General features: G+C 41.8%; 1 protein-coding gene across 1 annotated transcript in view; it reads left to right on the forward strand.

Annotated features, from left to right (window-relative positions):
* Positions 1-14,742, forward strand: part of HMCN1 (hemicentin 1) — a 297,578-nt gene that overhangs the window by 97,413 nt on the left and 185,423 nt on the right. The window contains exons 25-27 of the mRNA XM_053693857.1: positions 1,944-2,039; positions 11,461-11,655; positions 13,378-13,508. Of these exons, the coding sequence (XP_053549832.1) occupies positions 1,944-2,039; positions 11,461-11,655; positions 13,378-13,508 (422 nt within the window). The remainder of the gene's footprint in view (positions 1-1,943; positions 2,040-11,460; positions 11,656-13,377; positions 13,509-14,742) is intronic.

Here is a 14,742-nt window from a genome sequence, read left to right on the forward strand (position 1 = left end):
ACCCCCTAATCTAATGCTAAACTACAAATAGCCCTTAAAAGGGCTTTTTGTAGGGCATTGCCCTAAATTAAACAGCTCTTTTGCAGTTACAACAAATTCTAAGTCCCCCTAACAGTAAAACCCACCACCCACCAAACCCCCCAAATTAAAAAAAACTAACACTAACACTAAAAAAACCTTAACTACCCATTGCCCTGAAAATGGCATTTGTATGGGCATTGCCCTTAAAAGTGCATAGCTCTTTTGCTGCCCTTAAAAGGGAATTTAGCTCTTTTAAGAAGTGCCCATCCATAATCTAAAAAAAAAAAACACACAATTTTTAAAAAAACCTAATTCTAACCAGGTTGGCTATCACAGTTACTGAAGTCCGGCGGAGAAGGTCCTCTTCTAGGCGTTGAAGTCTTCTTCCAAGCTGCCGCCATCTTCTTCCAAGCGGGGACCTCTTCTTTCTTCATCCAGGACAGCGGAACTAAAGACCGGTGACCGCGGAACTGAAGAACGGCGATCGCGGCGCCATGGAGTGTGGAGGATCCTCTTCTTCCGATCACTGCCGTACACTGAATAGTGAATTCAAGGTACGTGATTAAAAATGGCATCCCTTGAATTCCTATTGGCTGATTTGATTCTTCAAATTCAAATCAGCCAATAGGATGAGAGCTACTAAAATCCTATTGGCTGTTCAAATCAGCCAATAGGATGAAAGCTACTGAAATTCTATTGGCTATTCAAATCAGCCAATAGAATTTCAGTAGCTCTCATCCTATTAGCTTATTTGAACAGCCAATAGGATTTCAGAAGCTCTCATCCTATTGGCTGATTTGAATTTGAAGAATCAAATCAGTCAATAGGTATTCAAGGGACGCCATCTTTAATCGTGTACCTTTAATTCACTATTCAGTGTACGGCAGAGATCATACGAAGTGTGTCTCATAGTGTGACTTAGCTAGACACTGGAAACTATTCAATGGAGGGCTACTAAATGGTACATGACCTAGAAAATAAAACTAAAAGAAAATACTTTGTGACCTTAATATGAATAGCTCAAAGGACAAAAGAAGGGCTGTGATACAGCTGCATTAACTCACCAGCAGCCCTAGTTGCTGCAGCCCACTGGGAAATCTCCTGGCGTTCTTTTAGGCCAATCCAGCTTTGCACGCCCTAGAGTTTTGCCTCTCAATTACCATATTTTTTTGTTTTTTTTTAAAAGGTACACTGTAAACTTTATCCTACTACACCTAGGTTATGGATAGGGTTAGGGTTATAGCAAGGGTTAGGGTTATGGCAAGGGTTAGGGTTATGGCAAGGGTTAGGGTTATGGCAAGGGTTAGGTTGAAGGTTAGGTCTACAAATAAGGCTAGTGTTTGTTTTATGGTTACAGTTGATAAAAGGGCAAAGGATACATTTAAAGTGGGACAGAGTTAAGGTTTTGAACTACTTTTAGGGTTAGGCAATGTGTTAGGGTTACTGACAGGTCTAAGGTTCAGATTGGGGCTAGATAAGGGATAAATCCCTAAGTATCAGACCTCTATAGCTTACCACAGGCTAATGTATGTTTACATCCCGATGGCAGTGATGCCTTTCACGTTGTTACCCAAGTGACATTACAATGTCAATACTATGTTCATTATGGGGAAATTGTGACAACAATAATTCTTCACTTGCAACCAATAAAACAGTGCACCTACCATGCATGGATCCACAGGTGTGTCACGTTATGTCAGGTGTACATATGGGTATGCTTTGCATGAGCACAATTTCCTAACCCTGTATGGATGATACTTTTTTGTTCATATAAGTTTGTGGGAATACAAATGTTCATGCAACGTTCAACTAGGAGAAATAATAACATCCGGATTTAGGAAAACTAAGTAAAGAAAGAAGAGATGTCTCAGCACAAGACTGCATGAAAACTAAATACATCTATGTTTATTGTGTCCTTGCAGCTCCTCCAACTCTATCTGACCTACAGCCTCCGTATGACAACCCTTACCAGGAGAGAATTGCCAAACAGCAGATCTCATTCCCATGCCCTGTAAAAGGTAACCAACAGCTATACACAGGGTACACTTGCTACCAGCATATACACAAGGTACACTTGTTGCCAGCATATACACAGGGTACACTTGCTATCAGCATATACACAAGGTACACTTGTTACCAGCATATACATAGGGTACACTTACTACCGGCATATACACAAGGTACACTTGTTACCAGCATATACATAGGGTACACTTACTACCGGCATATACACAAGATACACTTGCTATCAGCATATACACAAGGTACACTTGTTACCAGCATATACATAGGGTACACTTACTACCGGCATATACACAAGGTACACTTGTTACCAGCATATACATAGGGTACACTTACTACCAGCATATACACAGGGTACACTTGCTACCAGCATATACACAGGATACACTTGCTACCAGCATATACACAGGGTACACTTACTACCAGCATATACACAATATACACTTGCTACCAGCATATACACAGGGTACACTTGCTACCAGCATATACACAAGGTACACTTGTTACCAGCATATACTCAGGGTACACTTACTACCGGCATATACACAAGGTACACTTGCTACCAGCATATACACAAGGTACACTTGTTACCAGCATATACTCAGGGTACACTTACTACCGGCATATACACAAGGTACACTTGTTACCAGCATATACATAGGGTACACTTACTACCGGCATATACACAAGATACACTTGCTATCAGCATATACACAAGGTACACTTGCTACCAGCATATACGCACTATTGCACCCCTAATATATGTTAGTTCAAACATGTTTTCAAGTTTTAAACACACTGGCAAGTGGAAAGAAAGCTAAAAGTGCCTTGTTTCACTTTAAGGCTGTTTTCCCTTTACAGCGGGGCTCCGGTCCCTAACCCGCTGTATGAGCGGGGTATACCTGTACACAGGACACACTTGCTACCAGCATATACACAAGGTACACTTGCTACCAGCATATACACAGGACACACTTGCTACCAGCATATACACAGGGTACACTTGCTACCAGCATATACACAGGGTACACTTGCTACCAGCATATACACAGGGTACACTTGCTACCAGCATATACTCAGGACACACTTGCTACCAGCATATACACAGGGTACACTTGCTACCAGCATATACACAGGGTACACTTGCTACCAGCATATACACAGGGTACACTTGCTACCAGCATATACACAGGACACACTTGCTACCAGCATATACACAGGGTACACTTGCTACCAGCATATACACAGGGTACATTTGCTACCAGCATATACACAGGACACACTTGCTACCAGCATATACACAAGGTACACTTGCTACCGGCATATACACAGGGTACACTTGCTACCAGCATATACACAGGGTACACTTGCTACCAGCATATACACAGGGTACATTTGCTACCAGCATATACACAGGGTACATTTGCTACCAGCATATACACAGGGTACACTTGCTACCAGCATATACACAGGGTACACTTGCTACCAGCATATACACAGGGTACACTTGCTACCAGCATATACACAGGGTACATTTGCTACCAGCATATACTCAGGGTACACTAGCTACCAGCATATACACAGGGTACACTTGCTACCAGCATATACACAGGGTACACTTGCTACCAGCATATACACAGGGTACATTTGCTACCAGCATATACACAGGGTACATTTGCTACCAGCATATACACAGGGTACACTTGCTACCAGCATATACACAGGACACACTTGCTACCAGCATATACACAGGGTACACTTGCTACCAGCATATACACAGGACACACTTGCTACCAGCATATACACAGGACACACTTGCTACCAGCATATACTCAGGGTACACTTGCTACCAGCATATACACAGGGTACACTTGCTACCAGCATATACACAGGGTACATTTGCTACCAGCATATACACAGGGTACACTTGCTACCAGCATATACACAGGACACACTTGCTACCAGCATATACACAGGGTACACTTGCTACCAGCATATACACAGGACACACTTGCTACCAGCATATACACAGGACACACTTGCTACCAGCATATACACAGGGTACACTTGCTACCAGCATATACACAGGACACACTTGCTACCAGCATATACACAGGACACACTTGCTACCAGCATATACACAGGGTACACTTGCTACCAGCATATACACAGGGTACATTTGCTACCAGCATATACACAAGGTACACTTGCTACCAGCATATACACAGGACACACTTGCTACCAGCATATACACAGGGTACACTTGCTACCAGCATATACACAGGACACACTTGCTACCAGCATATACACAAGGTACACTTGCTACCGGCATATACACAGGGTACACTTGCTACCGGCATATACACAGGGTACACTTGCTACCGGCATATACACAGGGTACACTTGCTACCGGCATATACACAGGACACACTTGCTACCAGCATATACACAGGGTACACTTGCTACCAGCATATACACAGGGTACATTTGCTACCAGCATATACACAGGGTACACTTGCTACCAGCATATACACAGGACACACTTGCTACCAGCATATACACAAGGTACACTTGCTACCAGCATATACACAGGGTACATTTGCTACCAGCATATACACAGGGTACACTTGCTACCAGCATATACACAGGACACACTTGCTACCAGCATATACACAAGGTACACTTGCTACCGGCATATACACAGGGTACACTTGCTACCGGCATATACACAGGATACACTTGCTACCGGCATATACACAGGGTACACTAGCTACCAGCATATACACAAGGTACACTTGCTACCGGCATATACACAGGGTACACTTGCTACCAGCATATACACAGGGTACACTTGCTACCAGCATATACACAGGTTATACTTGTTACCAGCATATACACAGGGTACACTTGCTACCAGCATATACACAGGGTACACTTGCTACCAGCATATACACAGGGTACACTTGCTACCAGCATATACACAGGACACACTTGCTACCAGCATATACACAGGTTATACTTGCTACCGGCATATACACAGGGTACACTTGCTACCAACATTTACACAGGGTACACTGTGTACCAGCATATACACAATATACACTTGCTACCAGCATATACACAGGGTACACTTGCTACCAGCATATACACAAGGTACACTTGGTACCAGTATATACACAGGGTACACTTGCTACCAGCATATACACAGGGTACACTTTCTACCAGCATATACTCAGGGTACACTTGCTACCAGCATATACACAGGGTACACTTGCTAACAGCATATACACAGGGTACACTTGCTACCAGCATATACTCAGGGTACACTTGCTACCAGCATATACACAGGGTACACTTGCTACCAGCATATACACAGGGTACACTTGCTAGCAGCATATACACAGAGTACACTTGCTAACAGCATATACACAGAGTACACTTGCTACCAGCATATACACAGGGTACACTTGCTATCAGCATATACACAGGACACACTTGCTACCAGCATATACACAGAGTATACTTGCTACCAGCATATACACAATATACACTTGCTAACAGCATAAACACAAAATAAACTTGCTACCAGCATATACACAATATATACTTGGTACCATCATATACACAGGGTACACTTGCTACCAGCATATACACAGGGTACACTTGCTACCAGCATATACACAGGGTACACTTGCTACCAGCATATACAAAAGGTACACTTGCTACCAGCATATACACAAGATACACTTGCTACCAGCATATACACAATATACACTTGCTACCAGCATATACACAGGGTACACATGCTACCAGCATATACACAGAGTACACTTGCTACCAGCATATACACAGGGTACACTTGCTACCGACATATACAAAAGATGCACTTGCTACCAGCATATACAAAGGGTACACTTGCTACCAGCATATACTCAGGGTACACTTGCTACCAGCATATACACAGGACACACTTGCTACCAGCATATACACAGGGACACTTGCTACCAGCATATACACAGGATACACTTGCTACTAGCATATACACAGGGTACACTTGCTACCAGCATATACACAATATACACTTGCTACCAGCATATACACAGGGTACACTTGCTACCAGCATATATACAGACTACACTTGCTACCAGCATATACACAGGGTACACTTGCTACCAGCATATATACAGACTACACTTGCTACCAGCATATACACAGGGACACTTGCTACCAGCATATACACAGGGTACACTTGCTACCAGCATATATACAGACTACACTTGCTACCAGCATATACACAGGGACACTTGCTACCAGCATATACACAGGGTACACTTGCTACCAGCATATACACAATATACACTTGCTACCAGCATATACTCAGGGTACACTTGCTACCAGCATATACACAGGATACACTTGCTACTAGCATATACACAGGGTACACTTGCTACCAGCATATACACAATATACACTTGCTACCAGCATATACACAGAGTACACTTGCTACCAGCATATATACAGACTACACTTGCTACCAGCATATACACAGGGTACACTTGCTACCAGCATATACACAATATACACTTGCTACCAGCATATACACAGGGTACACATGCTACCAGCAAATACACAGGGTACACTTGCTACCAGCATATACACAGGGTACACTTGCTACCAGCAAATACACAGGGTACACTTGCTACCAGCATTTACACAGGGTACACTTGCTACCAGCATATACACAATATACACTTGCTACCAGCATATACACAGGGTACACTTGCTACCAGCATATACACAATATACACTTGCTACCAGCATATACACAGGGTACACTTGCTACCAGCATATACACAATATACACTTGCTACCAGCATATACACAGGGTACACTTGCTACCAGCATATACACAGGATACACTTGCTACCAGCATATACACAGGGTACACTTGCTACCAGCATATACACAATATACACTTGCTACCAGCATATACACAGGGTACACTTGCTACCAGCATATACACAGGGTACACTTGCTACCAGCATATACACAGGATACACTTGCTACCAGCATATACTCAGGGTACACTTGCTACCAGCATATACACAGGATACACTTGCTACCAGCATATACTCAGGGTACACTTGCTACCAGCATTTACACAGGGTACACTTGCTACCAGCATATACACAATATACACTTGCTACCAGCAAATACACAGGGTACACTTGCTACCAGCATTTACACAGGGTACACTTGCTACCAGCATATACACAATATACACTTGCTACCAGCATATACACAGGGTACACATGCTACCAGCATATACACAGGGTACACTTGCTACTAGCATATACACAGGGTACATTTGCTACCAGCATATACACAGGGTACATTTGCTACCAGCATATACACAGGGTACACTAGCTACCAGCATATACACAGGACACACTTGCTACCAGCATATACACAGGTTATACTTGCTACCAGCATATACACAGGGCACACTTGCAACCAGCATATACACAGGTTATACTTGCTACCAGCATATACACAGGACACACTTGCTACCAGCATATACACAGGATACACTTGCTACCAGCATATACTCAGGGTACACTTGCTACCAGCATATACACAGGATACACTTGCTACCAGCATATACTCAGGGTACACTAGCTACCAGCATATACTCAGGGTACACTAGCTACCAGCATATACTCAGGGTACACTTGCTACCAGCATATACACAGGATACACTTGCTACCAGCATATACTCAGGGTACACTTGCTACCAGCATATACACAGGATACACTTGCTACCAGCATATACTCAGGGTACACTAGCTACCAGCATATACACAGGACACACTTGCTACCAGCATATACACAGGTTATACTTGCTACCAGCATATACACAGGGCACACTTGCAACCAGCATATACACAGGACACACTTGCTACCAGCATATACACAGGATACACTTGCTACCAGCATATACTCAGGGTACACTTGCTACCAGCATATACTCAAGATACACTTGCTACCAGCATAAACACAGGGTACACTTGCTACCAGCATATACTCAGGGTACACTTGCTACCAGCATATACTCAGGGTACACTTGCTACCAGCATATACACAGGTTATACTTGCTACCAGCATATACACAGGATACACTTGCTACCAGCATATACTCAGGGTACACTTGCTACCAGCATATACTCAGGGTACACTTGCTACCAGCATATACTCAAGATACACTTGCTACCAGCATAAACACAGGGTACACTTGCTACCAGCATATACTCAGGGTATACTTGCTACCAGCATATACTCAGGGTACACTTGCTACCAGCATATACTCAGGGTATACTTGCTACCAGCATATACTCAGGGTACACTTGCTACCAGCATATACTCAGGGTATACTTGCTACCAGCATATACTCAGGGTATACTTGCTACCAGCATATACTCAGGGTACACTTGCTACCAGCATATACACAATATACACTTGCTACCAGCATATACACAGGGTACACATGCTACCAGCAAATACACAGGGTACACTTGCTACCAGCATTTACACAGGGTACACTTGCTACCAGCATATACACAATATACACTTGCTACCAGCATATACACAGGGTACACATGCTACCAGCATATACACAGGGTACATTTGCTACCAGCATATACACAGGGTACATTTGCTACCAGCATATACACAGGGTACACTAGCTACCAGCATATACACAGGATACACTTGCTACCAGCATATACACAGGGTACACTAGCTACCAGCATATACACAGGATACACTTGCTACCAGCATATACACAGGGTACACTAGCTACCAGCATATACACAGGATACACTTGCTACCAGCATATACACAGGGTACACATGCTACCAGCATATACACAGGATACACTTGCTACCAGCATATACACAGGGTACACTAGCTACCAGCATATACACAGGACACACTTGCTACCAGCATATACACAGGTTATACTTGCTACCAGCATATACACAGGGCACACTTGCAACCAGCATATACACAGGACACACTTGTTATCAGCATATACACAGGGTACACTTGCTACCAGCATATACTCAGGGTACACTTGCTACCAGCATATACTCAGGGTACACTTGCTACCAGCATATACTCAGGGTACACTTGCTACCAGCATATACACAGGTTATACTTGCTACCAGCATATACTCAGGGTACACTTGCTACCAGCATATACACAGGGTACACTTGCTACCAGCATATACTCAGAGTACACTTGCTACCAGCATATACACAGGACACACTTGCTATCAGCATATACACAGGGTACACTTGCTACCAGCATATACTCAGGGTACACTTGCTACCAGCATATACACAGGGTACACTTGCTACCAGCATATACTCAGGGTACACTTGCTACCAGCATATACACAGGACACACTTGCTACCAGCATATACACAGGATACACTTGCTACCAGCATATACTCAGGGTACACTTGCTACCAGCATATACTCAGGGTACACTTGCTACCAGCATATACTCAAGATACACTTGCTACCAGCATAAACACAGGGTACACTTGCTACCAGCATATACTCAGGGTATACTTGCTACCAGCATATACTCAGGGTACACTTGCTACCAGCATATACTCAAAATACACTTGCTACCAGCATATATTCAAGATACACTTGCTAGATTTCACTATAAATATGTATGTAGACTATGCTTATATACATATATATTTATGTGTTAATATGTATATACACAATATTGTGTTTCACTTGTAATCTAGCCCTATGTGTGCACCCTCAGCTAAGAGCACCATTGGCTTAGTGCACCATGGGCTTAGTTCACTGTCGGCTTTGTGCATCATTGGGTTAACGCACCATTTTCTTAGAGTACCATTGGCTTAGCTCAACATTGGCTTAACACATTATTGGCTTAGCTCACCATTGGCTTAGTGCATCATTGGCTTAGAGTACTATTGGCTTATCTCATCATTGGCTTAGCTCACCATTGGCTTAATGCACCATTGGCTTAATGCACCATTGGCTTCACTCACCATTGGCTTAGCTCACCATTGGCTGTGTGCACCATTGGCTTAGCGTACCATTGGCTTAGCTCACCATTGGCTTAGAATACCATTGGCTTAGCTCACCATTGTCTTAGAGTACTATTGGCTTAGCTCACCATTGGCTTAGCGTACCATTGTCTTAGCGCAGCATTGGCTTAGAGTACCATTGGCTTAGCGCACCATTGGCTTAGAGTACCATTGGTTTAGCTCACCATTGGCTTCGCTCACCATTGGCTTAATGCACTATTGGCTTAGCTCCCCATTGGCTTAGTGTATAATTGGCTTAGCTCCCATTGGCTTAGTGCATCATTGGCTTAGCTCCTCATTGGCTTAGCTCCCCATTGGCTTAGTGTATCATTGGATTAGCGCACCATTGGGTAAGCTCACCATTGGCTTAGCTCACTATTGGGTTAGCTCACCATTGACTTAGTGCATCATTGGCTTAACTCACCATTGGCTTAGCTCACCATTGGGTTAGCTCACCATTGACTTAGTGCATCATTGGCTTAGCCCATCATTGGCTTAGCGCACCATTGGCTTAGCTCACCATTGGCTTAGTGTATCATTGGATTAGCGCACCATTGGCTAAGCTCACCATTGGGTTAGCTCACCATTGGCTTAGCTCCCCATTGGCTTAACTCACCATTGGCTTAGCTCACTATTGGGTTAGCACACCATTGACTTAGTGCATCATTGGCTTAGCACATCATTGGCTTAGCGCACCATTGGCTTAGCTCACCATTGGTTTAGTGCATCATTGGCTTAGTGCACCATTGGCTTAGAACTCGAGCAATATCCAACAAGAATTTTACTGCACACACCCATAGAAGTCTATTATGTGAAGCATTTAGTGCACCTGTGCTATTTGACATTCAGATATGAGCTTGCTCTAGACTATTGCTTGAGAGATAAAAAATAACTTTGGACTTTTGCACATAGGATGTTAACATACAATAACACTAATATTTTTGCACTTCACTAGTAATCTATCCATTGTTGGGTTTATTTTCCATTACATAGAAAAACTACATGAAAAATTAACATTGCACCAATGATGAAGTGTGAATAAATGAAAAGAAGGAAGTAATGCCAAAATTAAATTAAACACAATAGTAACAGGTTCTTCTGCAGTTTGGGAACTAGTACGCAGCCTTAGTGCCTGGATTTGTAAGCTATATTAACACTAACTTTCATTTAGCAAATTTTAATATCATGTTTTTGCAAAAGACAAATTAAAAGGGATCATTGAAACTTATTTTGAAAACAAACTTCTTCATGAATGTTCTTTTTTTTTGTTCTGTTTTTTTGTAGGTAACCCAAAGCCGGTTATTAAATGGCTGAGAAACAATAAAGAATTGACAGGCACAGAGCCGGGCGTTACAATTGTGCAAGATGGAACAGTACTTATCATCGACTCATTGACGCTTTATGATACTGGAGATTACACATGTGTGGCCATAAATGAAGCCGGTTTTACAGAACGAAAATATAATCTTAAAGTTCATGGTAATTAAAAAAAATTCATAGTTAAAATCAAGGTACATTGAGCATATTGTTTGCATGATCTACTGGATGCTCCTTTCATGGAATTAAAATTTGAGGATATATAAATAGTTAAATTCAAAGTATTAAACAATATTTTACAATAGAGGTTCTGGTACCAGAAACAGGTAAGTAATCAATACACAGATACAGACAAACACACACAGATAAATGCAGACTAACTGATACACACACAGCAGGCTGACACACACACTGATACACACACAGCAGGCTGACTCACACACACACACACACTGATACACACAGCAGGCTGACTCACATACACACTGACACACAAACACACTGATACAAACACAGCAGGCTGACAAACACACACACTGATACACACACAGCAGGCTGACTCATATATACACACTGATACACACACAGCAGGCTAACTCATATACACACTGATACACACACAGCAGGCTGACTCATATATGCACACTGATACACACACAGCAGGCTGACTCATATACACACTGATACACATACACTGAGATACACACACAGCAGGCTGACTGATACACACACACTGATACACTTACAGCAGGCTGACTGATACACACACTGGTACACTTATAGCAGGCTGACTGATACACACACACTGATACACTTACAGCAGGCTGACTGATACACACACTGATACACACACAGCAGGCTGACTCATATACACACACTGATACACACACAGCAGGCTGACTCACATACACACTGATACACATACAGCAGGCTGACTTATATACACACTGATACACACACAGCAGGCTGATTCATATATACGCTGATTCACATACACTGAAATACACACACAACAGGCTGACTCATATATACGCTGATTCACATACACTGAAATACACACACAACAGGCTGACTGATACACACACTGATACACATACAGCAGGCTGACACACACTAAGACACACACAGCAGGCTGACTGATACACACACACTGAGATACACACACAGCGGGCTGACTGATACACACACACTGATACACATACAGCAGGCTGACACACACTAAGACACACACAGCAGGCTGACTGATACACACACACTGATACACATACAGCAGGCTGACACACACAGCAGTCTGACTCACATACACACACTGATACACACACAGCTGACTGACTCACATACACACTGATACACACACACCAGGCTGACTGATACACATACAGCAGGCTGACACACACTAAGACACACACAGCGGGCTGACTGATACACACACACTGATACACATACAGCAGGCTGACACACACAGCAGTCTGACTCACATACAGAACAAATTCAGATACACACAATTCTGCTATTATGAACATATTCACACCACAGCCTTGCAGGGTTTAGGAATGTCCTAGTCATACTTTAATTGACAGCTCCCCTGGCAGTATAACTGCACATTCCAGTGCCCTGTAAGGATTTGCCTGGGGTGCTTTGGCTGCCACATCTGCCCGCACCTCATTATAGGCTCCGTTTCTGCCAAAGCTACTAATTTGTTTCAGATGGTACCATTTTACTAAAGTGAATCATTCACATAACACTAATAGCCTAATATGCAATTAAACATGATTTAAATATGTGCTTCCTTTTTATAAATGTGCACTTAAAATGACTAATTAGCTGTAGGAATGTACTCTTCACGATTATTATTTTCATAATCAGATATATTTTTGTTTTTAGAACCTCCTGTAATTAAAGACAAGGAAAAGATGACAAATATATCAGTAATCATAAATTATGACACAAGTCTATTTTGTGAAGTATCTGGATCTCCGTCACCTTTTATTACCTGGTACAAAGGAAGCGATCAGGTATGTCATCAGAACGATTTGATGAAATATTATATAGAATTAATGTGACATTGCTGGGGCGAGAATACACAATCTTTATTGAGCTGTTTTATGTAAATTACATTTTTACACTGTAGCACTATGTAGTTTCACTTTTAAGGGATTCTGTACATTTCTTTGTCTACTTTACAAGAATTAACCATCAACCACTTCTACTGGACAGTCATCTTCTATGTTAACTACTCGTTCTATTAAGTGCTTTTGAAAAAATAAAACTTCTGAACTTGTTACTAGTTTTTTTTTTTTTTACAAAAACATGATTTTAAGATTACTATCATATTGCCTCTCCCACTTCGCTCTTCTAAGCTATACATAATAAGGTCAGGAGATTATTCCTTGTATATGTTATTATTTTAACTTTTTGCACACTTCCTAGTTTATTTTTTTACTTCTAGTGATAGTAAAAAATATCTAGATGTGGTCTGACTCTGAATAAGGTTCTATAAATCTACAACAGAAGGGCAGGAAATCTTTCTCAGGGTTTCAAGATCTCTTTGTGTGTGTGTGTGTGGGGGGGGGGGGGTCATGCAATGTACAGTACAATGAGGGGAACAGGGAATCATTCCGAGGTGCAGTAGAAAATGCTGTGCTCTAGTGAGGAAGAGGAGAAATAAAGGTTTACTGTGGAGGACAGGAGGTCTATTTGTCTGTACTCCAGAATTCTTTTTGATTCTAAACAGAGTATATATTCAGGAAACATGATATATTTTTCAGTGCAACAGAAAGTTTATTTGAGTGGAAATAGGAAGTTTATTTTATAATGACAGGAATTGTGCAACAGGGAGTCTATTTTACTGGAAACAAAAGTGTATTTCAGGATGACAAAAAAGTCTATTTTATGGGGACAGGAAGTCTATTTAATTGGAAACAGGACATCTTTTATATAATGACATGATCTAAGCAACAGTATTTTTTTTTTTACTGGGAATATGTTTCAGGATAAAAAAAGGGAGTCTATTTTATGGGGACAGAAAGCCTACTTTATTAAAACAGGAAGTCTATTTTATGAGGACATGAAGTCTATTTGATGAGAAATAGGAAATATCTATTTTTTGAGGACAGGAAGTCTATTTTATTGGAAACAGGAAGTCTATTTTATAGGAACAGGAAGTCTGTTGTATGAGGAAAGGAACTCTTTTCTACTCGAAACATGAAGTCAATTTTATGGAAAGAGGAACTCTATTTAATGAGGAAA

This window comes from Bombina bombina, chromosome 10, assembly GCF_027579735.1.
Source record: "Bombina bombina isolate aBomBom1 chromosome 10, aBomBom1.pri, whole genome shotgun sequence".
Lineage (NCBI taxonomy): Eukaryota > Metazoa > Chordata > Amphibia > Anura > Bombinatoridae > Bombina > Bombina bombina.